Source organism: Cydia pomonella, chromosome 8 (assembly GCF_033807575.1).
Source record: "Cydia pomonella isolate Wapato2018A chromosome 8, ilCydPomo1, whole genome shotgun sequence".
NCBI classification, from domain to species: domain Eukaryota; kingdom Metazoa; phylum Arthropoda; class Insecta; order Lepidoptera; family Tortricidae; genus Cydia; species Cydia pomonella.
The window spans coordinates 17,299,634-17,327,580 of record NC_084710.1 but is presented as its reverse complement, the minus strand read 5'-3'; the positions used below and the strand labels follow the sequence as shown (position 1 = coordinate 17,327,580).

The following is a 27,947-nucleotide window of genomic DNA, read 5'->3' as shown; positions in this document are numbered from 1 at the left end:
CAATTGATAAGGCGAGCCGTTTTATCAGTCGATGATAAACCACGGTCGAATAGGACGACTCACAGACGGCTTTTTAAGTCATCCGGGCTTGGTTGTCGGTCACATTTTTTTAAATTAGTGTAAATCATGAAAGCTGTAGAAACTAGGAGAAATTTCGGGGTAAGTTTTTAATTATACTATAATATTATAATTTACATGAAACTACAGATAACGAACGAGTCGTCAAAGAGGCGAATTAGGCCTTGTAAATAGAATATTTTTTTTATGAATGGGTAGATGTCATAAAAAGTAATTCACTTGACTACAAATACAATGTTTTTTATTGTAAAAAAACGTAGGTCGAATTAGTAAATCTTTATGGTTTGACTATTAATACAGAGAACGTAAACCTTTTCGACATTTGATTTGTTAAGATAATGCCACAAACTACTAAGAAGTGGATAATGCTGTTGGTAATGTTTTGCAACGAAGGGAACATGAAATAAAAATGTCTTAAAGAATGAAATGTATTTTAAATATTTGGCACGTATGGAACAATGTGGCAAGCGTAAAAACTATCAATCCGGATAGTTTACCTGTGACATTGCTTGACCTCTAAAGTCCTTTTTCAACTTTTTAGCTGTCAAACTACGTTAGCGGCTGGGCAGGTTAACGTTGTTTTATTTCAGAAGTTTTGTTTTAATTTGATTTAAACTCATAATTTAATATGGCATCGGTAAGTTTAATAAATTATATCCGTATTTACTTACCTTCGTACTTTAACATGAAATATGAATTTTATTTGCCTTAACTACGACGGAATGACAGGTTCCGAGAATGGAAAAAGACTAAAGCAAAATGTGGCGTATCGTGCTAATGAATGAGACTGTTAAGTTTTTGGTCATGAGTTAATTGAGGTTGATTCCCGGTTCAATCATAATAAAAATTTGTGACTTTTAGTGGTCCATTTTACGGTTAACACTTCTAGTTAGGTACGAAGTATAGTATTTTGTACACAATAATTTAATAATATTTTAACAAATACTGGTACATAACATTATTGTTATATTTATGCTGACTGCTTACAGCGAAAATATTCAAACAAGAACAAGTCGAACTTCTAATTTTATAACCTAAAAATGTATTACGCTTGTTTGCGTCCTTGAAATCAGCCGACATAGGCGTGAGACATGAGTTCACCGGCGGTTGTTAAATTAATTACAAAATAAATCGTTCTTAGTGCATCGTTCGATATTTATCAAAACACCTGTTTTTTTTTTTTCATTTTACTTATTGATTGTTGCGTACCTATAAAAGTATTTATTTATTTAATCTTTATTGCAAGATAACGCACTGTATAAAAGGCGAACTTAATACCATACGGTATTCTCTACCAGTAAACTTGTAGGCTAATAAGCAGATAAGTTGTAGGCGGTGCAAAAACATGTGGTATAGATAATACAATTAGGTACCTGTACGAACACAATACAATCATAAGAAGTACATAAACAGACACATATATAAATAATATTAAAACAAATACATATGCTTCCATACGTACATAGATATGAAATCAGATGAACTTACAAAGCAGAAACACTAAGATTTTCCAGTACTGCCAGCAAAGTGCTCACTTATGGATATTTTTAAAGTGTTAATGGTAATTAAACTATAATATCCACGTGCAATTCTTTTTTATTAAAGTTATTAAATTAATCTCTGCGATTCAGGAAATATACTAATACTTAAATGCATGCAATGGAAATATATTAATGCTTAGCAAATTTTGAGGTATTTTGGCTGACGTAAGCTTCGAGTTTCTTAACTTACCTATTACACAAACAATGAGGCTAATAAAAATCCACAGGTTTATAAACCCCTTTTCCTAAGGTTCGCTTATTACACACAAATTGAAAAATTAAGACAATTATCTTTAATGTAACAAAATAGGTCAGCCTGGTATCTTCTAGTATACATTTTTAGATCATCATAATATTAACCTCCTGAGCTCCCCGGTTATTTATTAACGAAGAGACCCAAATTTTTGAACATATTCCACTTTCATTTATTAACAAAAAGTTCCAAATTGACAAGGTAAAAAATAATTCTGTATTTACGCCAGCAGCCATTCAATCGACCGATCAAATGCCGCAATGCATCAAAAATTGCATGCGGTATTGGTGTGGTTTGTATTAATAAGACAAGACAAAAGTTTCACAGCCGAATTTGAATTATCATACTCCCGGACTCCCATGCATCATGGATCCTCAATTTCCATCTTACACTGTATGACTCTGATTCTCTGACTTTAATGATGAAAAAATTATCAATTCAAGCCTCATGGCCAATCTATAGCACTAGAAATTCTGTAATCCTGAAAAAAAAAAACAAAGGTGATGTAAAGAATAGTACGTAATCAACGGAAAACGAAGGGTAAAAAAAGTAACAAACTGCAAATAATTAATTATTATTATCCGTATAATCTTTCTGACTACCTTTAAATTCATAAATTGTACAAAAACATGAGAAAAATAATACAACGTATATTTTTTACACACATGACGAAAACTAACGCTGCGAAATGTTCGCAATAGGGTAGTTTCCAATTTTTTGAAAAGCTTGTATTACGTTCTACATTAACTAAAAGTTGCCCTAAAATTCAACTTTTATACTAAAAACGGCTTAAAATATGTTAAATTAACAAAATATATTGTGACAGATGCTTTCGCGCCCAAAACGCTCTTTGAAAATTGTGTGACGTCACAGTTTACGGTTTGACACATAACTACATACACACGTAGAAGATACGAACTGTCAACTGACATTTGTCATTTGTTGTTTATCGCCTAACTGTCAATCCGAGAGTTGTGACGTCATCAGAATCTATAATAACGTTTCGAGTTTGGTCACGTGACGTGTGCCAAAAGATATTTTAAATTCAATATTTACAAAAATATGGTCATTACAGGTTCCCTAAAAGTAGTTTAACATGTTCTTATAATCCAAAAGAATTTATTGGGATACAATTCTGCCCTAAGATTTGTAGATGGAAACAACCCTATTTAATACACACTGCGTGCAGAATAAGCGCGATTTCTATATAAGACTTTAAGACTGCCTACAGCGAGAAATAAGTTGCAACTTGCACAGAGCACGCAGGTACGCGTTTGAATTTAGGTACTTCATTTTAGGTAAAACTTCTAGCCGAATATTCGGTTTTCGGCCAAGCCACTATTCGTTACATCTCTAATCAAAATCGCTGCCAACTTATCTTGGTCTGACTCTAATATAATCGTATCGAGGAAATGTAGTCGTATCATGTACCTGGTTCCGGCCTGGTGATTGGAATAATGTGTCCAAAAGAATCAACAACCAGAACTGGTAGCAAATAACAAACTTTTCGTTTTTTAGGGTTCCGTACCCAAAGGGTAAAACGGGACCCTATTACTAAGACTCCGCTATCCGTCTGTCTGTCCGTCTGTCACCAGGCTGCATCTCATGAACCGTGATATTTAGACAGTTGAAATTTTCACAGATGATGGATTTCTGTTGTCGCTATAACAACAAATAATAAAAAGTACGGAACCCTCGTTGGGCGAGTCTGCCTCCCACTTGTTTACAATATATAAAGCACATTTGTACAACATGAAAGCACATAAACTTAGCATTTCTAACCGATACAGATAACATTACAACACAAAACGGTTGAAAACCCCTGACCTAACTTCGAATATTTCGATAGACAAGATTCCGGAAGTAGAGTAGCCAGCTGATGCCACGCGTACTTCCGTATCCGGTATAAGCAAAGCCTATCTCTTGTAAAAAAAAACTAAAATGTCAGTCAAGTTCAATTAGGTAATTTCGCGGCAACGATTTCTTTATTTGCTACATTGATGTTTCTAATCAATCATGTTTATGTAATACAACTAGTTTAGTACCTAGATGAGAAACTATTGGCAAGTTTTCAAGTGTTTAAATTTAGAACTAATCTATGTCGGATTTATCGTCTAGGAGAATTGCAGTGTGTAGTTGTGAATTTGTATTAAACTTATAAAGTGAATTTGAGTTAAGATTAGGGGTTGTAAAAATACCGTTCGAATTTTCGGTTTGTTGTATTCCGGGCCGCGTCGCGACGCTGTTGGCCGGTGGTGCGCGCGCCGCGCCACGGGACTCAGTACGCAAGTCCAAACGTATATGCAGACTACTTTTCACGCGGAAGGGCAGTTCAAGATCACAGGCGCCGCTTGTCTCACCTCGCGTACCTAGCCGTGACAATTGTGACAAATATTTTCATTGCAAAACAGTAAGGATGGTGTGGCCGACGATCTACGATGGCAAATCTGAGGTGAAAAACTCTTTCTATTTTCGTTACGCACTGGAATGGTTTGATGCGATACACGTTACCTTGACGATTTTTCACGCTTGCCGGTTTTTGCTTCGTTTTCTATATAGTTCAGTTACGTAGCCTACAGTCATTTACGTGACGATTTGGCTTATTCACATAATTAGAACCTAGTAGTCTCACTTATGTTTTAATGTTAACTGATATAATTATAGTATTATCTAGTTTAACATGTTTCCATTATCAGCTGTTTTGCTAACAATATTATTCCTAATCACATGTTTGCAATTATTTTATCTAGATGCAACATAAATACAATAAGGAAAGTTACTCTATGTAATAAATGAATAAGTGCATGTAATAATGCTCATATTAATTACTATATTACCTAACTAGTTATAAAAACAAAGATTAATTAAACACCTAAACCTGTAACTATAGGATTTTTAATTCAATTGTTTAAAAAATCTGTACATGTTATGCACTTTTAGTGATAAATATATTTTGAGTTTATTTATTATTTACAACAGTATCAAAAACTGTCTTGATAATCATTGTGTATACCTATCTGTTAAAAAAACTATTAACATGTGTCACTTCAATTTGAACTTTATGGTCAAATATATAAGGTCTATTATTGCTTTAGTGACATTTGGTGAAGGTCACCATAAGTTTCTTAGGGGACTGCCTTTGCCCTTAATATAAGGTTTCCTTTTCATTTGTATTCTCATTCATGATATTGAATGGGAAGTTTTGCAGCTGCAATATATTTAAAAAAAACTGTAGTATAAAGAGAGAACTTTTTTAAGATGTGAGGTGTGTGTGTGTGATTCTTTTATAGACCATTTTTAGTCAAACTAGGTCATAAATATGTAAACAAAGTTTTTAATTAACAAATGCTATACCTACAATGTTTGACAATTCTTTCTTCTATACATAATATATTAGTTTATAGTTATTTAGTTTGTCTTTCACTGTTTATTGTTTGTTCCTCTCTCATTTTCTCAAAGGTTAACTGAAAGAGATCTCTATTAGGGATAAGTTCTCCTTTGTTCATATATTTACTTCTTTTACTTTGTTATGTCTATTTTGCGTAACCTTGTTTATGTGCAATAAAGTGACATACATGCATACATACATATATACTTATATATTTAAAATCATTAAAGTAATTAAAAATATGTTTAATTCTAACTTGAACACCATTCAAATATTCAAAAGCATTGTCAATGCCCTAAAAGGTTCAGAACTCCAAATTTATTTGAATATGTATAGCTACTTCATTGAACAGATTAAAAATCCTATGACAGAGAGTTGGTCTTGATTCATAATTGGCAGTTATTACTAAATAATCCTTTTGATTCTAGATCTGTACTGACTTGGCAGTGAGAAAATGTGGCGGTGCCACTATAAATATCATATTTTCTTTAGGAGTTTAATGTTCATTTTGTCACTTTGGTTATGTTGATGCAGAGTTAGCTTAGATGGATCCTAGTAACTCGTTTATTTTCTGTAAATAATAATGACATATAAAAAGTAGGACCTTGCTAATCCTCATGGGCATAAAACAGGCTGGTGACGGCTTACGGAGGCTTACAAGTTTTTGTGTAAAAAAACTTATTTTGTAAATATATGAGAAATCTATGTATGTCTTAACATTGAAATTAAACAAAGGAAATAAATCACTATGCAGCAGTAATAGTTGGTGAAGAAACAAAAAATGGTGACTACCAAAACCGTTATATTAAGGCAGTGCACCTGAGCATATCATGGCGATCACCGGAGTACTGGGTACCGGAGTACCGGAGTAGACTCTACTGCAGTACTGTACATACTAACTGCAACATTCTTAACTGATCATTAGTGGATTTTATATCTTTGCAATAATGTTTACGAATCCCTAGTTAAAAGCCTTTATAAAGCAGAGGGAATATATTTTCCACCTGATTTTGATCTTTATTTCATAGTGATAGGGTTCAATTTTGCAAAATTCCTTTGCCTCATAAACGCCCTATCAATAAAACATCAGGAAGAATTTCTTTCATCAGGAATTATTTATACATATAACCATAATGAATATGCGCTAATTAACATAACAACAATAACTGCCAAGTGCTTGACTTATGACTAAATGTGAACACACATGCACGCCAAAATGAACCTTATGTCAGCGTATTATAGTTTATTCATTTGTACCTACGTGTCATCAGCAAATTGTTAAACCAAAAATAGACTTTATTTATAACATTAATAAAATTGAAGTCTCTTTGTATTGCTGAATTTATTATGATGAATGATTTTCCAAAATGAAATCAGATTGTATGAATAAGCATTATGCCTTATCTAATCTAATATTATAAAATGTATCTATATTATGTAGTGACAAGACAATGTGACAGTCTTTTTATTCAATCTGTGCAGTGCAGTGTTTACTATCCATTTTTTTTATTTTTTGGATACTTTCATGGTAAATATTTACGAGTAGCATCAATATTTAGTTTTTTGCTAAATAAGGATATACATGGAAAACTTTTATCAATGTTTAATATTTGTATCATGTTTTATGAATGTATTTAATAATAATATTTAAAAAAAACAAGTGGAACTGAGTTTATAATCTGAATCTATCAAAGACTACAGGGTTATAGTTGTAATGGATTTTATTTTAAGCTCATTATACATTAAATAGGTAAACAAACTAACATAGTATGACACTTGACAAGAGTTCTTCGGCTAAAGAAGAGACACTTTCAAAGTAGATTTTCGTACATTGACCCACCTGTTTCTATCTCTATTGCACGCGCATACCTAATTATATTGCTGTCCCGCCCATGATGCCGGTTGTCAATGTCAATGTGCGAGTTTGACAGCAATATAATTATGGGCGTGCAATAGAGATAGCAACAGATAGTAGGTCAATGTACGAAAATCTATCTGGAAAGCGTCTCAGCTTTAAGTTGCTATTGCTACATTGGGTGATCTGCACCTTGCTCCTTGTACTGGATTTAATAATATGGGAAGGTATTTACAACTCTACGACTAGAGCCTATTTTTCGTGAGGTAGTCCGTAACTCCGTACCATTTTTCGTTATTTAAAAGTCACTTATTAAACTAGTGAAAAAGTGACTAACATATCCAATTATCCAACCAAAGAGGTCACCCCAGATTCTTCTATAGTGGGAAATGAAGCAGCTTTAACTGGTTCCCATTAGCAATGTTAGCTGTGCATATTGTGCTCAATGCCAACTGTGTTAGCCCTATTATTCCATTGCATGCGCAAGTGTAGCAGGATAATGTAGGCGATTGGGCATTTTGCATATGCAAATTGAGTAATTTAAAACTAAATTCGGGCTCAGTCATGAGTCACACATATTTTGGTCTTAAATAAATTTATGATGTCTTTTTTATTTATATAGCAAAAATGCGTGTCGGCTAGGAGGTTATACTTGAGCAGTATACGGATCGTGCCATTCACGAAGACGCGTGGCTTGACTCGTATTGTCATGTCATTAAAGTTTAGATTTGACAAATCTGCGCGTCTTCGTGGATGATGGAAACTATACACATGCGAATCACCTTGGCTGAGCTGAGCTGCCTGCTGAGCCTCAGTGTCACCAATAACTAAGCATGCAAATACGTATATCATTCAATTAAAAAAATGCCTGCGAGAATTGACCGATCAGTCTAAAGGTCTAAACTCTGTATAGTCTATTTTAACGTGGTGCAAATTTCTCAATTAAAGGCCAAGCCACACTGGCTGCGTGTGTGTCGACGTGCACGTGTGCGTGCGCTAAAATGTTTGAGCCGCGCACGCACACGCTACGCAAGCGGTGTGCCGTCTCTCATAAGGATCTGCATATTACAACGCGCACGTGCACGTCTACGCACACGCATCGGGTGTGCACAGGCCTTAAGACATAATAAATGCTGATTAGTTATAAATAAGTTCTTATCATATGACGATTAATAATTTTCAAACAGTTACGTGGGATATAATTTGTGCAATATAATACTTCTATCATCAATATCTACATAAAGAGTCGCAGAGATAATGTTGAGTACCTATAGGAAACTATTTATCAAGTATAGTCAACAATGTGATACGAAAATAACAAACATTCGTCATAAGGCGTAGTCTAGTCATCTTATCTCCTATCTGCAATTTTCTTACATAGACATTTCCAACCGGAAAATTGAGATTTGCCGTATCAGACCGGGTGTAAAGGGCTAAACCGTTTAAGGTAGCACCTTGTAGTTTGAAACATACCTACAGCATTCAAATGTTTTGTAGAACACCACTAAGAAAGGATTTTTTCACGTTGGTCAAGTCATAGGCGTCGGCTATTCAAGCTAGTATAGTAACTATGGGTACCTATATGAAAACAGAAATCGCAGCTCACCCTAGTTCCGTCTGCGGTTGTGGTTTTATAGGTCTAGGTTTGAACATATATTTCAATATGACATGTGTTTCACTGGTAGTACTAGGCCAGTAGTGTTGTGGCCTTTGAATATGTTGCACTTTACTGTGGTGTCAACAGTTAGTAAAAATACGCGTGTTATTCAAAATGTAGGTACGCGCCAATTATTAAGTGTAATCGATGTGCTCTAGTCCGATTTTTTAATAACTAAAAATTCCCATTATTAATCTTATGGTTACTTTATCTTTTCTCTTGCGTTCAACAGAGCCTTAATGTCGCCTTAATCAATAAATAATGGATTTATTGTAATAACTAATAGAAAAATTTATGACAAGCTATCGCAAGCGATGATGTTTTGACATCATCTGATACTAAGGATTATGGTTACTTGATCGTAATTATGTACGATACAAATGCGGCAAGTAGGAATTTCGCAACCAGTGGCAATAAATTGAAATTTTAAACCGACACGAGCTGCGAATTACCTATTCGCACATGTGTCGTACAACGTTTTACAGTACATATGGCCCTTTTAACTGTCGACATAGGCACGGAAAGTGTTCATTCCCGCACTGCGGGAAAGTAGTACCATATCCATATGTGCTGTAGTTTTTTTTACGCGGCAAGTGATTTTTTTTTCTTCTTCAACCCAAGCCTTTTCCCATTATCTGGGGTCGGCTTTCCTTTCCCATTATCTCCGGCAAGTGATTAACAAGCCAATTTGAAGGTTCGTCCATACGTAGCAAACGCGCTCGTTTAGTAGAACGGTTGAAACTGATGGAGTAAGTGTCTATTTTACAACCTAAGTTTTTGTTGCCAGGCGGGATTAGCAGAGAAGCCCGGTCAGCAGCAGGCGGCTGCCGACGCAGGCTCATATCTGCAGCACATCTGCGCCCTCGACATCGACTCCAAGGCCTCCTATGTGCGCCTGTCCGGAATCATCTGTACCATTGGTAAGCCTCTTCTTCCGAGCATCTGATTGTTTTTATCCCTTATTCTATATTGTGTCCTTTTTGCCAGCTTTCATTTTTCTGAGACTTGGCTATATGTAGACAAGGATATTATATTAGATTACGGGTTCGGTTCTTACACTTCTTACGTACTACCGTCAAAGATACCGTGGAAAATCTATGAGTAGTTAAGGGAATATACTATTGATAGGGATGATGTATGATACACAGTGTCCATAGCCCTGGTTATAAGGCTACCTGCCAATAGAACGATCTACGCCAAGTCTGTCAACAAGAAATTCTGTCGAAAAAAACAGTTTACGGCACCAAGTCAACTAACTTTGGTGCCAAGAATTTATCTTTAACTTTGTCAGATGTTGATGTCTTCCTACTAATCAACTATAGTGTTTTTTAATAGCTTGGGTACGGTGACAGCTGTCATTCTAATACAATTTTGCGGTTTAAGGTTATAAATTGTATTAAGATGACTGTTTAAGCGTTATAAGTAATTGCGATTTATTGTCAACATAGTTTTTTTTGGTATCTCAAACGGCGCCACACGCCTATAGATAGTGTCAATTGTTTCATCGCGCTCGCTCTCTCTATCAAAAATGGCTGCACGCGTAAGTCCATAAGCTCTGTGTTAAAAATAATAAAATTAGTTTTAATGCACAAATATTGTGCATCATAATGTAAAGTCGAAATAAAAGACTATTGTGTTAAATCCAACGTTTTATTGAAAAGTTATCCACCAGTGAACCAGCTTACCCATTTATCCAAATTGTGCCGGCCACATGGTCGGACATTGGTCCAATCGAACCGAATAAGAACGAAATTACAAGATTATCACCATGGAATATATAAAATTACAGCAAAATATAGAAGAGATAATTGACAAGGCCGCTTCTAACCTCAAAAAATCACCGAAATCGCGTATGACCAACACGTACTTACAAGCAAGGTTAGATCTTCTCGAAGGAAATTGGAAATCTTTCGAGAGCAACCATCAAACGATTTTGTTAGAATCTAAGGATCCAAGCAATACGTACTTCACAAATGAAACCTATGACAGAGTCGAAGAAAAATATATTGATTATAAGTGTCAGTTAAAAGAGGCCTTGGAAAAAAATCAAATCAACAATGTCAACATCCTCAACTCACACACATAATAATCTACAGAGTGAATCAAATCCATCAAGTGCAGTGAAGCTACCTAGAATTATAATCCCCGTATTTTCTGGCAAGTATGCGGAGTGGCCTACTTTTCACGACCTATTCGAATCTGTGATCAATAACAACCAGACTTTAGCACCTGTACAAAAGCTCCACTACTTAAAGGGTCATCTGACGGGTGAAGCAGAGCAGTTAATACGACACACACCTATAACGGATGCAAATTATGAACAATGTTGGACATTATTGAAGAAACGTTACAGCAACACTCGCTACATCTCATCGTGCATACTTAACCGCTTAATAAGCCAAAAGACTTTAACCGCAGCATCTTCTTATGGTGTCAAACAAATATTAGACACAACAAATGAATGTTTAAGTGCTCTGACCAACATGAATATTGATGTTTCAACATGGGATCTTATCATCATCCACCTGATCATACAGAAGCTTGACCAGGAATCCCGGAAAGAATGGGAACACAAGATAAGTGATTACTCAGATAAACTACCAACGTTTAGTGAATTTTCAACATTCCTAGAATCCAGATTTAGAGCATTGGAGTTCTTAGAGCCAAGTACTAAGAAAGAAACAAGATTAAAAGAAACAGAGCGACCTAAAGTGTTCAGCATTACCTCATCAGCATCATCAGTATCCTGCCCATTTTGTGCAGAGGCTCACTTGTTGTACCAATGTAAGCGGTTTAGCCAGGACTCTGTACAACAACGGAGGGACTTTGTCAAAAGTAAGGCGTTGTGCTTCAATTGCTTTGGAGCAAAGCATTCTGCAACACACTGCAAGCGAGACACAACATGTAGGCGCTGCGGCCGCCGTCACCACTCCCTATTGCATCTGGACAGCGAGCAACCACCTTCAGCGCAACCAAGCCGAGCCGTTGAAGGGGTGAAGATCCACAACCAACAGCCGAGTACCCATGAGAAGTCGGAACAGAAGGAACCTGGGCCTGGTAACATAGTGGCTCACGCTGCCGAAAGTTCAGGTTCATCGAATAGTGAGATAATATTAACAACGGCATTAGTTAAGGTAGAAAATAAAGGAAACTGTCATATACTTAGGGCATTTCTTGACCAGGGTGCACAATTATCATTCGTGACCGAGCGTGCTGTACAATTGCTTCAGTTACACAAGATACCTGTTAATGTTAGTGTTGATCCCTCAGGGCTGGGCGGAGAAAAAATCCCCTTGTCAGTCCCAATTAAACACAAAGTTCAATTCAAAATACAATCCATTTGTAGCTCTTTTAGTTGCGTTGTTCAAGCATATGTGGTAAGTCAGGTAACTAATCCCATTCCTTCACAGAAAGTTGAGATTCATGATTGGCAGGAGTTGAAGAAATTAAAGATGGCAGATCCAGGATATGACACTCCAGGCCATGTGGACATGTTGCTGGGTGCTGAGGTGTATGGACTGACCCTGACAGAGGGTATTGTACGTAATCCGACGTCCACGCTGACAGCACAGAACACCGCTTTGGGCTGGATCCTGTCAGGAAGAACACAAGTGAGTAACCATTCTAATAGCTTTATAACTGCTCATATTCTGGATAACTCCATTAATGACACTCTCCGTAAATTCTGGGAAATAGAAACTGATCAGCCTCGCACCTTGTTGTCTAAGGAGGACCAAGTGTGTGAGGAGCATTATGCATCCACTACAACTAGAGACTGTACAGGTCGCTATGTTGTTAGTCTCCCATTTCGTGATGAAGATCCATCATGTCAGTATGGCGAATCACGGAAAGTGGCTTTAAGGAGATTTCTCTCATTGGAGAAAAAGATGGATAGCAATCCACTCCTAAAGCAGGAATATACCAAAGTGATCAATGAATATTTATCACTAAATCACATGGAACTTATCCAAGACCAGCGGGACGCTGCGAGACCTGGCTGTGTGTACATGCCTTACCATGCCGTGATTCGCAGCGACAAATCCACAACCAAGTTTCGCATGGTTTTTGACTGCTCTTCTAAAGGTATTAATGGCAGGTCCTTGAATGATGATCTCTTGGTTGGTCCACGACTACAACCAGAACTGCGTCATATCATCATGAAATGGCGTATTCATCCAATTTGCTTTATAGCAGATATTATAAAAATGTACAGGCAGGTTAAAGTCGTGGACAAACACACTGATTTCCAACGCTTGCTGTGGCGTGAGAGTTCTGATGACATTGTAAAGGATTACAGGATGTTACGTGTAACTTTCGGGGTCTCATCAGCTCCCTATCTTGCAGTCAAAAGTTTACAGCAAGTGGCTAAAGATGATGGTAAAGATTATCCATTGGCTGCAGAAAGGGTGCTGACAGATTTCTATATGGATGATTTCATGAGTGGGTGTGAGACAGATGATCAAGCCATCCAAATCTATTCGGAAATAGTTAGTTTGCTAAGTAAAGCTGGGTTTGAATTACAAAAATGGGCAAGCAATAGTCAAAGATTAATGGAAACAATTTATCCACACCCGGTTACCAGCTCTGACAAAGACATAAAACTGGATGACATGATCAAAATCCTAGGCTTGTCTTGGAATCATCAGACTGACTCATTTCACTATAAGGTTAACTTACCTCCACAGCCAACCCCCGTCACCAAGCGGAACATCTTGTCTGACATATCACGTCTCTTTGATCCACTGGGATGGATTTCCCCAGTCATTATCCGAGCCAAGATATACATGCAAAAACTGTGGGTTTCAGGTCACTCGTGGGACGAGGAAGTGACTTCCAACTTGCTGACAGAGTGGAATGAGTTCCGTGAGCAGCTCCCGGTTCTCAACGACTTCATCATGCCAAGATGGGTTGGCGTCAGGCAAGACGCGAGTGATATCCAGCTGCATGGGTACTGCGACGCCTCCAACGACGCTTACGCAGCAGTCGTATACCTGAGGGTAGTGGATCATGAAGGTAATGTTACTGTCCATTTAGTCGCAGCCAGAACGAAGGTCTGTCCAATCCGCCAAATTTCCACACCCCGACTTGAACTTTCCGGAGCAGTACTCTTATCCAAACTGCTGGCAGAAGTATCCACTGTCTTATCCATGCCAGTCAGTCATTGCAGGGCTTGGACAGACTCAACCATAGTCCTCGCATGGCTTCAAGGTGAGCCGAACCGTTGGACAACGTTTGTTGCCAATCGCGTCACTGAGATCCTATCCATACTAAACCATGATCAGTGGGCGCATGTAGAATCCACCAGCAACCCGGCAGACTGTGCAAGTCGAGGAATGTCACCATCTGATTTCATCCAATTCGAGTTGTGGGTCCATGGCCCAGCTTGGCTACATGACCCTAACTACCAGCATCCAACATCCGAGCCCGTATCCACTGAGCTAGAAGCAAAGCCCATGAAAGTCCAGGTATGTACAGTTTTATCCCCTGCTCAGCCATCCGAAGAGTTGAGTGCTTGGACTAAATACTCATCTTTAACAAAGGCAGTAAGAGTAGTAGCTTACTGTCTCAGATTTTGTAAAAAACTGAAAGGAGAATCTTTTCCATCCTATCTGACCGCAAGAGAGCTTGATAATGCCTTGAAGGTAGGTATTAAAGCAAGTCAATTGTCAGCCTTTCCCCGGGAGTTAACTAACCTGAATAACTCTAATCCACTTCCCCGGAGAAGCATTATCTTATCATTGTGTCCCTTCTTGGACGAGGATGGCATTATGAGAACGCGAGGTAGGATTGAGCATAGCGATCATTCTTATAATGTAAAGCATCCTATCATAATGCCTCATGACCATCACTTGTCAAAGCTGATTGTGAGCGACGCTCACTCAAGGACTCTCCACGGAGGCCCCCAACTCACCCTAAATTATGTAAGATCCAAGTTTCTAATTATTAATGCCAAAAGCTTGATTAGACATATTTTAAGTAAATGTGTGAGATGTATAAAGTACAAAGTCACCAAAACTCAACCCTTCATGGCTGATTTACCCAGTAGCAGGGTGACTGTTGCTCGACCGTTCCACCGCACCGGGTGCGACTATGCAGGCCCTATAAATATCAGAATATCCAAAGGTAGAGGATGCAAGAGCTATAAGGGCTATATAGCACTGTTTGTATGTATGGTAACCCGTTGTATCCACCTGGAGGCAGTAAGTTCACTTACCACTGAAGGGTTTCTAGCTGCTTATAGACGGTTCGTGGCACGTCGAGGACCCTGTAAGGAGATTTGGAGCGACAATGGGTCCAACTTTGTCGGTGCATCCAAGGAACTGCGCATCCTCTTCCAGCAGGGCGAGGCTTCTGTCATGAAAGAGGTTGCTGAGGCCTTAGCTAATGAAGGTACTGAATGGCATTTTATTCCACCCCGGGCTCCCAATTTCGGTGGACTCTGGGAGGCGGGTGTCGCCTCTACTAAATATCATTTGAAACGGGTCCTAGATGGCACCACTCTCACGTTTGAGGAGTTATCAACGGTTTTAGCACAGGCTGAGGCTTGTCTAAACAGTAGGCCCATGTACCAGCTGCCATCAAATGAAGTGGACACGAGTCCACTCACCCCGGGACACTTTCTAGTTGGCGAAGCTCTGGTAACCGCGCCAGATCGCAACTATGAAGATTCTAAAATCAGCCCTTTACATAGATGGCAGCTCACCCAGAAGATTATGCAGCAGTTCTGGCGAAAGTGGTCTCAGGAGTACCTAACAACGCTCTATCAGAGGTACAAATGGACTAAGTTGACCCCAGAGCCACAGGTAGGTGACGTAGTGTTAGTCAAGGAGGATGATCTCCCGCCCTCGATGTGGTTATATGGGTTAGTACAAGAAAAGCACCCTGGTCCAGACAATGTCACTAGAGTCGTTACCTTAAAATGTAAACATTCCAAACTTATGAGACCTGTTTCCAAATTAATAGTGTTGCCTGTTGCCAACTAGTATTATTTGTCATGTAGTTAAAGTTATAGTTTCCTGTATTCTTATTTTGCTACCAGTCAGAGCAAGACTAAGAGTATGTTATTAATATGTGTTAAATTTAGTTGTAGGTACCCAAATGGTACTGTAAAATTCATATGGTTGATACTGTTACTGTATAACTTTAGGTTCTTACTCGTAATGAAGTTCCTACAAGGTTGTTACTGAAGTCTCTATTAATACTTCTAAATTCTACTAGTATGTAAAACTATACAAGTGTACTTATTCAAAATGACTGATAGGAAAGGGTACTAATTGTATAAATATTGTAATAGGTATACTTATAAGTTTTTATTTTTTCTAAATTACATTTATGTGTTATGTAGTAATTAAAGGGTTTTTAACCTTCAGGTGATTTCTGGATACTCACTTTTACGGGTATGTTAGTAAATGTTAGTTAACATGCTAAAGTTAGCATACAATGTTACTTGTCTTAGTCAGCCTGTTTTCTCTATCTCTATAGATTGTAATCAAAGTTGTTCATGATCTCTGCCTTATAGACTGGTGAACAGTGTATTTGTATTGTTTATGTTTAAAAAATTTAGATGGAGTGCAAAGTTATCTATTGATGTCATGTTAACTCGTTTTCATGTTAGTTTAGTACGTTAGTAATGTTCAGTTCCTAAACCTTGTTATGTATGTACTGTTGTATGATGTCATGGCGGGCGGTAGGAAGAACCTACTGTTCTTGGCGGGCGGAATGTTTAAGCGTTATAAGTAATTGCGATTTATTGTCAACATAGTTTTTTTTGGTATCTCAAACGGCGCCACACGCCTATAGATAGTGTCAATTGTTTCATCGCGCTCGCTCTCTCTATCAAAAATGGCTGCACGCGTAAGTCCATAAGCTCTGTGTTAAAAATAATAAAATTAGTTTTAATGCACAAATATTGTGCATCATAATGTAAAGTCGAAATAAAAGACTATTGTGTTAAATCCAACGTTTTATTGAAAAGTTATCCACCAGTGAACCAGCTTACCCATTTATCCAAATTGTGCCGGCCACATGGTCGGACAATGACAGCTGTCACTGTACCCAAGCTATGTGAAAAATATTATATAGGCATAATTTTCCTTACACTCTACACTGTCTAAAACACCCTCTTTCCCCAGGACCCGCCTCTCGCGATGTCTCCATGCTCGAAAAGATGATGGAGACTGGCATGAACGTGGCCCGCATGAACTTCTCGCACGGCTCCCACGAATACCATGCTGAGACCATCGCCAACTGCAGACAGGCCGAGAAGAATTACAGCGAGAAACTTGGCTTCCCATTCTCGCTGGCCATCGCGCTTGACACCAAGGGACCTGAGATCAGAACTGGACTTTTGGAGGGTGTAAGTAGGTCATGTAGACTAGAGTAGATCGTATTAATTCGCATAAAAACCAAGCCGAGACTACCTTTCCAGAATAATGAAGCGAGAATCTCGGGTTTCCGTTCTAGCTCGCTGCTGCTTTGGATACTGTCGTACCGAAGAACAGAACTGATTTTTGGAGGGTGTAAGCATTATATAGTTAGAATCTTGGCGATGATAATGACATTTTGGCTTTGAAGATGATATTACTATCATTAGATGACGACGCTGTCGATGGCATAATTAGGTAAGTCATTATTAGGGTTCATCCACGTATTACGTCACAAACAGAGGGGAGGAGGGCTGGGGGTTCATGCCCAAGTGTAAGGGGGGTAAAACTTTAAAAGGGAGTAAAAATGCCAAATTGCCGCAAATCCAAATCATAATTTCTTACATGTCTCAACCATTGGCGTATTATTGGCGATAGTAACAAGTGACACCAACACACAACATTTATATATTTTTCTTCAGGGCGGCTCAGCCGAAGTAGAGCTAAAGAAAGGCGAGACCATTAAGCTGTCCATCGACCCCGCCCTCGCCGAGAAGGGTAACGGCAGCGCCGTGTTCGTCGACTACAAAAACATCATCAACGTGGTGAAGCCTGGCAACCGCATCTTCATCGATGATGGTCTGATCTCAGTCATCTGCCAGTCCGTTGCTGCCGATGGACTAGTCTGCTCTATTGAAAACGGAGGTGAGTTACCTAGGTGGTTAGTCGATGGTAGGGTTTGAAAGGTCTTATAGGGTAACGGCAGCGCCGTGTTCGTCGACTACAAAAACATCATCAACGTGGCAACCGCATCTTTATCGATAATGGCTTGATCTCAGTCATCTGTCAGTCCGTTGCTGCCCATGGACTAGTCTGCTCTATTGAGAACGGAGGTGAGTTAAAACTAGGTGGTTAGTCAATACACAATTACACATAGGGTTTGACAGGTCTAATAGAATACTGGCAGCGCCGTATACATCGACTACCAGAACATCATAAACGTGGTCAAGCCCGGCAACCGCATCTTTATCGATGATGGTCTGAAGTCGGTCATCTGCCAGTCCGTTGCTGCCGATGGGTTAGTCTGTATTATTGAGAACAGAGGTGAGTTACCTAGGTGGTTAGTCGATGGTCGGGTCTGAAAGGTGTTATAGGGCAACGGCACCGCCGTCTACATCGACTACAAGAAGATCATCAACGTGGTCAAGCCCGGCAACCGCATCTTTATCGATGATGGTCTGAACTCGGTAATTTGCCAGGCCGTTGCTGCCGATGGGCTAGTCTCTAGTCTGCACTATTGAGAACGGAGGTACAAGGAAAGGACTAAGAGGTTACTTGATGCGATTACCTTCATCCTAAAAATTATATTTAAAGCCTCCATCCTGTATTAGTGGTAGATTTGGAAAAAGTAATATGTGGACGCCTTCTTGAATTACTAATTTTGTTTGGCCCAATTGCGTAGGTGTTGCGTTGTAAATATATTTTCTCTCATCTGAAGAGTCTCATACCAATCCGGGATCATTATTAGAAGCAAAATGACAGTAACGTAGCCTTAACTGGAATTACCTACTTACTATTATAAAATAAATATTATCAAAGCAAGTTTGAAACATGTTACCTTTTCGCAGGCATGCTGGGCTCCAGAAAAGGAGTGAACCTGCCCGGCCTCCCTGTGGACCTGCCCGCCGTCTCCGAGAAGGACAAGTCTGATCTCCTCTTCGGTGTTGAACAGGGCGTGAGTATTGTTAAACACTTTACTTGATAATAAGATTCTTAGACTTTTGTATCTTAGAGCTGAAAAATAAATCCCTGAGCTACAATAAGCTACGTTTTTAAATATCAGTCCGGAAAATGACAGTGCGATCAATTTTTTCCAGCCTTTGTTCAAAAATGTAAAATCAGTGAAATTGAGGCACTCAAACTGTCATTTTGGTGTTTGAATTGACACGAACTATATAATAAATTATGGAAGGTAGAGCCAAGTAGCATAAGAACCTAGGCGTTATTGACGGAGTGAAATGCGCTGTCTATGATTCGATTTTTTTCTCAAGTATTCTAGGTATTGTAGCGCCATCTATTTATGGTTTTAGGTTGGACACTTTTTGGTATATGGAGATAAGACAAAAATAATAATAGAATAAATATTCTATTATTATTTTTGTTTTGTTAAGCTTAGTGCGGGTCCGAAGCTAGTTTTATATGACCATCAACACACAGGCCGCGGGCGCGGGTTCGGTTACGTTGTATTTAATTAAAACTAAAATGGACCTTAATACAGACGTAGGACCCGCCGATGAGCATTCACACTGCGCCGCGGGCCCGCTTGGTCACGCTCACGCCTGGTCACGCCCGTGCACGCCCGCTACCATCGTGTGTTAATTCACTTAATCAGAAAAAACATAATTCGCACATAATTTTTTTCCATGCATATTTTCCGATATTTTTGTTATCTCCCAACTAGACCCATATTGACAAAATATAACTTTTATCAGGTAACAATCTCGACTGATAAAAAACGAGACCCCCATTTTTATTTACTACCACAAACATCTTCTTGTCACGCGTAGACGACATGTTATATCTGGTTATAATTGTGTAATCTACGTTATCTATACACGAAGTCGATACTTTATGTTACTACGTAGTCGGATAGGGATATATTATCTTTTACGCAAAGAACGCATGCTACCATGTGAGTGCTAACATTTAAATTCAAGGGCAATGAACTTGATTGAAAATATGAATTGCGTGATGAATTTGTATCTATTGACATTGATTATTGTATAATTTTAAACCTTAATGAGCTACTATTAAAGTCGATTTCGGATACTTATCCTCAGCTAATGAATATGGGTTTATTGAATATGTGCTATTGTACTAGAGACAATAAGTTCTTAGTTAGTTATTATGTGCATATTTTGCATTATTAAATATGTATCAATAAGTCTACTAGTACAATAATATCGGGATCTGAAAAAACTGTCGACGCTGGATTTGCAATAGCATCCATTTTGTAATACAATAGCGTAAAGTAATCTTAAAACTAGACTAATATTAAGCCGTAAAACTAGACTTAAAGTCTACGTACTTGTAAGCTCGTAACATATATTATGTGTTCCTCTCGAAAAACATTTGTTCCTTGAGCTTATTTTTGAATAAAGCTAAAAGGGAGAACTTTAAATCTCGTATCTCATGTCTGGTATCGCGTTCAAAATTTCGATGCACCTGTGGCAACAATTTTATATAAAAATAGCTCTATTAAGAACTATATCTAGCACGACTCTGTCCTTCTCGTACATTAAGGTGCATTGGGGTAAATGTGCCTTTTCTGAAATAAATATTGAAAACCTGATTCTTACAAATCAGGATATTCTTGGGCTCATTCTACTTAGAATCGATAGCATTAAAAAAAGTTGTCCTAAAATGTCCGTTCCATTTCGTCACGTTTTTCACTTGTATGTGTGTGATGTAGTAGAAACTACAATTTTCATACAAATTTTTGGGAGTTTTTTTTTGCATCAGGGTTGAATATGCTAGTGATTCTGAGTTGAAGGAACCCAAAAACACCAGGATCTGTGAGAATCCAGGTCTTCAATATTTTTTTTAGAAAAAGCTGAACTTCGAAAGCGGGATCATATTGAGAATCACTAAATATCTAGCAGATATTGAGAAAGATGCTAGTGCAATAGTTGCAACACTAATTTTCTACTTACCCTAAACACCTTTTACCACATAGGTGAGGAAAAAGTTAAGTAAAGCCCGCTAATCTATAAACCTCTCTTCTATCTCTGTGTGTCCAAATACTAAACTTTCATCCATGTCATCCAGGTCGACATGATCTTCGCCTCGTTCATCCGCAACGGCGCCGCGCTGGCTGAGATCCGCGGCATCCTCGGCGAGAAGGGCAAGAACATCAAGATCATCTCCAAGATCGAGAATCACCAGGGCATGGTCAATCTCGACGAGATCATCGCTGTGAGTATATCCTATTTATCAGGGTAGACCACCCTTGCATTCCTCATGGAACTCTGCAAAGTATTTTATATTATTAGGTTGTAAGAAAGGTGGGAATTTTAGAAACATGTCCATTTGGGACTACAAGATAGCGGACATTTTTTAATGTAAGTTGTCGCTGTACTGGTTTCCGAGGTTTTTGGGGGTCCAAATTACGAAAATGATCTCCAGTTTGGATTCCAATACAAACTCAATAAAGCTTGTGTTATGGTTAGGTACTAGATGTCAGTAGTTCACGGGCAGGTACGTCATTGATTGCAGTTTATCCAGGAGTTACGGAACAGACTTCATGAAGCCTTGTTCTGCTTACTGACCTCAATAATAATTTAGGAGACTCTTCTATTGCGACTCGTTAATTGTATTGTCGAATTAGTATTTTCAAGCTATATTTATGTTTTAGGCATCTGACGGTATCATGGTGGCCCGCGGTGACCTCGGCATCGAGATCCCGCCGGAGAAGGTGTTCCTCGCACAGAAGACCATGATTTCCAGGTGCAACAGGGTAAGTAGTGTTAATTGTCAAAGTTTTATTTAGAATATCATATAGAGCGCCTCAGCACAACATCCTTCCGTCTAAGATGATTCAGTAAACCCGATTAGGATAGTTAACATTTCATAGGTGAAAGCTTTTAATAGGTTAAACATCACAACTTCTCAGTTTGAATTTAAAAAAAAACACTGGCAATTTCTTTGGTTGCCCAAATGAAGATTTTCGATAGCGCTTAGGGGTATATCCATAGCTATTACTAAAATCCAGGTGCATAAACCCGACATCCGCAACCTCTTAATTAAGGACCACGAAAAGAACACTGAGCGAACTTGGTCATCTGCCATACAATTGTTTTTACACTTTAAGACTGGTGAAAATGCTAGCCGCGAATTCTCTCGGAGTGTTATTTTTGTGACCGAGATATTTAAGTTTATTTTTTATATATCCACCAATATATCTCGAATTTCCAAATGATGGCACAGGTCGGCAAGCCCGTGATCTGCGCCACCCAAATGCTGGAGTCCATGGTGAAGAAGCCCCGCCCCACGCGCGCCGAGACGTCCGACGTGGCCAACGCCATCCTCGACGGCGCCGACTGCGTCATGCTGTCCGGCGAGACGGCCAAGGGCGACTACCCGCTCGAGTGCGTGCTCACCATGGCCAACATCAGCAAGGAGGCCGAGGCCGCCATCTGGCATAAGCAGCTCTTCTCGGAGCTGGTCGCTCAGGTTACAACCTATATCTATCTTTCTTGTAAACTGTACCATGTTGGATGGATGATGGCCGGAGGGATGGCCAAGGGCAACTATTCTCTGGAATGCGTGGTTGTCACGGCTAATATCAGCAAGGAAGCTGAACCCGCCATTTGACTTATGTATTTCCCTATCTGCCACACCTATCTCCTTGCTGAAAACAAACTTCTATCACTTCTAGCCATGGCCAATATCAGCAAGGAGACCGAGGCCGCTATATGGAACAAACAGCGTTTCACGGAGTTCGTCGTTCAGGAAAAACACATCTTTCTAGCTTCCTCACTTATCTTCCTGCTGAAAACAAACTTCTGCCACGTATAGTCTTGGCCCAAATCAGCAGGGAGACCGGGGCCGCTATATGACACAAGCAGTTGATCTTGGTGCTCGTCACTTAGGTTGGAGGCTATATTTGTTACTTTAATTCTCCACAATTGTATTATTCTCATATTTCTACCGGCTCAGAAATTTCAACCATATCTATAGTCACATCTTTTATCTACCTTGCAATATCATTTCGCTACTGTCATCAGTAATTTAATAATTTGGCTGCATGTTTGAATCGGTCTCCGAAGGAACTGTTTTCTTTATAATGTTGAGATTCGGGAAGTAATAATTTTCTGCTATGTTTAATGATGGTATTTTTCAGGTGTCCGCCCCCATCGACCCCGCGCACTCCGTGGCCATCGCGGCCGTGGAGGCGTCCACCAAGTGCCTCGCGTCCGCCATCGTGGTGATCACCACCAGCGGCCGCTCGGCGCACCTGCTCAGCAAGTACCGCCCGCGCTGCCCCATCATCGCCGTCACCCGCCAGCCGCAGACCGCGCGCCAGGCGCACCTGTACCGCGGCGTGCTGCCCATCGTGTACCAGGGTGAGTGCAGCCAGTGTACCGGGGTGGGTGTAGCGTGTTGTATCCCAAGGAGGGTGTAGCGAGTGTACCAGGGTGGATGTAGCAGTGTACTGGGGTGGGGTGTAACTGTATATAGGGGTGGGTTTACTGAGTATGGTGGGTGTAGCAGTGTGCTCGGGGTAAGTGTAGCGAGTATGCCAAGGTAGATGTAGCAAATGTACCAGGGTGAGTATAGCAAGTGTACCAGAGGGTGGGTGTAGCAAGTGTACCAGGGTGGGAATGGCGAGTGTACCAGGGTGGGTGTAGCATGTATACCAGGCTGAGTTTAGCAAGTGTACCAGGGTGAGTGTAGCAAGTGTACCAGGGTGAGGGTAGCAAGTGTACCAGGCTGAGAGTAGCAAGTGTACCAGAGGGGTGTAGCATGTACCGGCCGCGCTGCCCTATCATCGCCGTCACCATGTAGTAGCAAAAAATAATTACGTATCCTAATGTATGTATGGTTTTCCATCACAGTGCATCTTCAAGTGCAATATGGTTCTTCCCATCTGAAATTCCAACAGAAATCCTAATAGAAAGGAACTTATTGCACAGAAAGCCACATATATAAAATGCAAAAATGATAAGTTTGATGGATTTGTTGACAGCCGGCGCGGCGAGCAACTGGCTGCAGGACGTGGACGAGCGCGTGCAGACCGGCGTGAGGTTCGGGCGCGCGCGCGGCTTCATCAACACCGGCGACCTCATCGTCGTCGTCACCGGCTGGAAGCAGGGCTCCGGCTTCACCAACACCATGCGCGTCGTGTCAGTACCCCGCTACCATGGACTTTAAACAGTGGTTTTTTTAATTCCGTTAATTTCAAGGATGCATTCCTGAGCTTAAATTAAGTATCTTTCTCAAAGACACCGGTATTCTAATTGACTCCATTTCGGAGATAATCAATAATTTATTTTTATCTTATAAGGCCTTAACGGGCGTATACACTTGCCTTAGGGCCTGTTTACATATTGATTAGTGTTTAGTACGAGTGTGTACATTTGCTACTAAACGTAATTACTATCTCGGACGATTGATGTTTGAAATGACCTTAATTTGTCACAGTTTTCAATTGTTTGGTTGAATTTAATGTAATGCCCGTGTTACAACAACGCCATATGCAACATTTAATTTCCTTTACTTTTTAGTTTTCTTAAACGTACTTACCCATACCCCAGAGTTAACGGAATTCAATAAAAACACGGTGTATACTCGTAGATCCCGGTTCAAGTGTGCAGAAGTACAAAAATGTGTGGCCGAAAGGGAGCTCAAAATCGAGATATCAGCAGCCGGGCTAGCACATGATTGGCGCGACAGTATCTCATGGCGAGATAGACTACCCGTCCCTCTTTAATTAACATAGAAAAAGACGAATTAAAACAAAAAATATTATTTTGCTATTCCGTAAAAAGATAACCTGCTAGGCAATCAGTGCTAACCCGTTATACATACTTGCGTATTTTTACACGCAAAAATACGCAAGTATCATGGTCATGCCATGACCATGGCCATGGTCAAATTCTTGGCCCATCACAGGGCCCAAGATCCTCTCTTGGTAACGTGTAAGTGTGATTTTATATATGTATAAATTAGAACCATCTTTAACGTTTTTGTTTTTTTTTCAGGCATGTGGACTAATGTCAAGAAAACAACTGAAAATATATGTATATGCTAAGTATTAGTACAGCGAACAGAAGCGCTACTAGTTATACAAAAACGGATATCTGTAAAAATGTTTCTCGGTATATAATATATACATTTTTAGTCTTAGGATAATGTTCTATTTATTGTGAATACATCGCAGGAGTATTGTTGCATGTTTGCGTATGATGAATAAAATTTTAAACATGTATCTATGTTATATTTTGTTTTTGTTATCAACAATTATACCTTCTCCCCTATTCACCATACCCCCTTTTTTACCCGGCTACGGGTTATGATTTTAGCTGTTTACGTATCTGTAATATTTCACAGTAACGTCAAAACTCCTGAGCCGATTGAAACCCTTTTAACGCTAAAGACGTCAACTGACGGACGCGGCTACGGCTCAATATCAACTTGCGTGCATTCCGACAAGGTTCACTATGCCGCTCTGCACATAATAGGCGTGGCGTTCACAGGGTTAAAATAATGGAATTTCAAATCAATCAACCTTTAATATGGCTTCATCGATATTGTGTCGATAATTTAGTCAAAGTGGGATCGAAAGAATATTTTAGGTTATGAATAAATAATTTAAATATCAGCCAGTGTACGGTAATATTCACATACAATAAATACATTAGACATATACACACATACATTTACACGGTCAGAGGTAGAAGTCAATGTCAAAAGATGGCTGATAGAGCATGACGTTGTTCGGTTGCTTTTAGTGAAGTCTCCAAATAGCCAAGATGGGTTGCTGGGTGTTGACTAAATAATAGTCAAACACGTTTCAAGATTAATTCTTCGTCAGCTGCACACTTTCACGTTATTTCACTGCATAATAAGCTATCGATATTACGCTTTAAACCAGGGATGTTGCGGATGCAGATTTTTGCACCTTGCACCAACAAGTTGAACTGATCTAAAATAATGCGGAAGTTCCACGGTTGCGGATGCGGTTTCGAATATTCGTAACATCCCCGTTTTAAATAACGTTAATTAATAAGCAATCATAAAATAAATACTCTCAAGACGATTTCGCCATTTGAAAGTTCGGCCGGAAATCCGAATGAAGCGTCGAATAATCTGTTCCTACTTTCAATGTATATATCTATACCTGATTTTTTAAATTGAAGATTTACGGAGATCTGTACATACTCGTAATCAAAAGTTTTTCTTACGTTTAGCTTTCTATCCTGGGCTTCTATGTCCTAAAATATATATATCGGATTTCACCCGGTTTCGTAACGATTGTTTCCTTCACAGAAATACCACCGGCTAACATCAAGCTTTTATGTTTGCTAAGAGATTTCTTTCAGGCGCTACCAGTCCTATGGAAGTTTCTGTAGTACTGTTTGAATTATTTGGTTGTCGTAAATATATAGAGAGCAAATCATTTAACTTCCAACCAACAACATGTATTAAACGTGTTAAATTACACTAAGAAAAACAAAAACAAAAATAAAAAAGGAATCCAGAGAGAAAACATTCAACTACTCGTCAATAGATGACGCCACTTACCTACGACATGGCTACGATAACTTAATTTAACTTCGTTGGTAATCAACATAGGTAATCAATGATGAAACAAGTATTTATTGCTAGTTTGTATTATTATGATATAGAACGAAATGACCGGTCGGTCCTGAAAATCGTTAGGATTTGTTTTGTATTTTTATTTTTTTGAAATAAGATAATTTTATTTTAAGTTCCTTGAAAAAAAAAGGTATGAATAAATTAAAAATAATTTAAGGACAAATATTTTATAATATTTTAAGCGTATTTCAATGACTCATCGCTATGTCGTTAATTGGAAGTTACTGGTTAGTTGGCAATTTCAAATACTCCTTGTGCGAAGTCGGTTACAATGCAATTTAATTTTTGTCTGTTGTTATAAAAAGTGTACTTTTATAACACTTATAGAATATGTTTAACATTACCAACTCAGAGATTGTTCGTTTACTGAGAAACTCCGATAGATGGCACTTTGGCCAGGTGTAACTAGCTTAGACTAGATAAACGAAGCATCCTTAACACATATTGGGCAACGCCTTCTAACCATAATATTATGTTTTTTTTCTAATTTTTGGCGTGGAATTCTTTACCGGCAAGGATTCCATGACATACCTGACATACCTAATACTCTTATGTACATATTGGTAAGAATCCTTCAGTACCGACGCGTAGTCTGATTTTATTTCATAAAGTAGGTACGTGGTAGCTTAGCTACCCATTGTTGTCGTTTAATTTATTTGAACATCATGTTATTATTCTTTTCGCAATTAGGAGTCATGCACAGAATTAAGCATTTGACATGCAATAAAAATATTTCTGCAATTCGTTTGCAGAAATATTTGCCGCCGACTGTACCTATTTAATTATTTCTTTGCTGATTACAGATTTATAAGTATTCAACTTCTTTATAACAAATTCAACTATTCCAATATCTACATAACTAGAATACGTATATTATAAACCGCAAAAACAAAAACTAGGCAGGCGAACGCTAACAGTGCCAACTCCATTCGTCACTAGACCTCACCCACGAGCGCACATTTCCCGCCACCGGCCATTCGGACTGATTTAAATCTCACTGGTGGCAGATGCTGCATTAGTCACAAATCGATTCGATCGTAAACCTCATTCGGCTGTCAATCTGAAAGCTTTTGAGGAAGCGTGCGTAAAGGATCCTTTGGCATCAGTCCATTTTGTGGTGCGTCTTACTTTTTGTGAGCTTCCTCAGGACTACATAAGCCTTGAAAGTGAGCTTAGGAGTTAGGCTAGCAGATTTAAGGAGATATATACCAGCCAGAGTACTATAGTTTTTGTTTAGGAGACTAGTCTCTTTTCCTCTGCTAAACTCGATCGAAAGGGACGATCGCATTGTGTGAGTCATGAGTATCTAACCATAGGTTCAGGATGCGCTTTAGCTCTGCTTCATGGCATCCTCTAGACATGACGCTGGAGCGACACCGTGTCCGCAAATACTGTGGCGCCTGAAAGCTGTAGCAGCTGGCTCTGCGCGTG

General features: G+C 39.1%; 2 protein-coding genes across 6 annotated transcripts; both read left to right on the top strand.

The window, feature by feature from the left end:
* Positions 1-38: 38 nt before the first annotated feature.
* LOC133520747 (pyruvate kinase-like) lies at positions 39-25,134 on the top strand. Of its 4 annotated transcripts, none has more exons than XM_061855373.1 (11): positions 39-159; positions 9,560-9,692; positions 16,905-17,128; positions 17,618-17,840; positions 18,764-18,870; positions 20,964-21,110; positions 21,550-21,651; positions 22,122-22,367; positions 23,038-23,260; positions 23,884-24,040; positions 24,899-25,134. In XM_061855373.1, the coding sequence occupies exons 1-11, from the start codon at positions 127-129 to the stop codon at positions 24,909-24,911; spliced, it is 1,608 nt and encodes a 535-aa protein (XP_061711357.1). In that variant the 5' UTR covers positions 39-126; the 3' UTR covers positions 24,912-25,134. The 4 variants fall into 4 exon arrangements, with proteins under 4 accessions (XP_061711357.1, XP_061711358.1, XP_061711359.1 ...); XM_061855374.1 differs by lacking the exon at positions 39-159 and adding an exon at positions 603-715; XM_061855375.1 differs by lacking the exon at positions 39-159 and adding an exon at positions 4,051-4,324.
* On the top strand, positions 10,301-16,727 carry LOC133520745 (uncharacterized). Of its 2 annotated transcripts, none has more exons than XM_061855370.1 (2): positions 10,301-12,383; positions 13,579-13,695. In XM_061855370.1, exons 1-2 carry the CDS (start codon positions 10,830-10,832, stop codon positions 13,600-13,602), a joined length of 1,578 nt encoding a protein of 525 aa, XP_061711354.1. In that variant the 5' UTR covers positions 10,301-10,829; the 3' UTR covers positions 13,603-13,695. The 2 variants fall into 2 exon arrangements, with proteins under 2 accessions (XP_061711354.1, XP_061711353.1); XM_061855369.1 differs by having other exon boundaries at positions 12,259-12,383; positions 13,579-16,727.
* Positions 25,135-27,947: the final 2,813 nt, after the last annotated feature.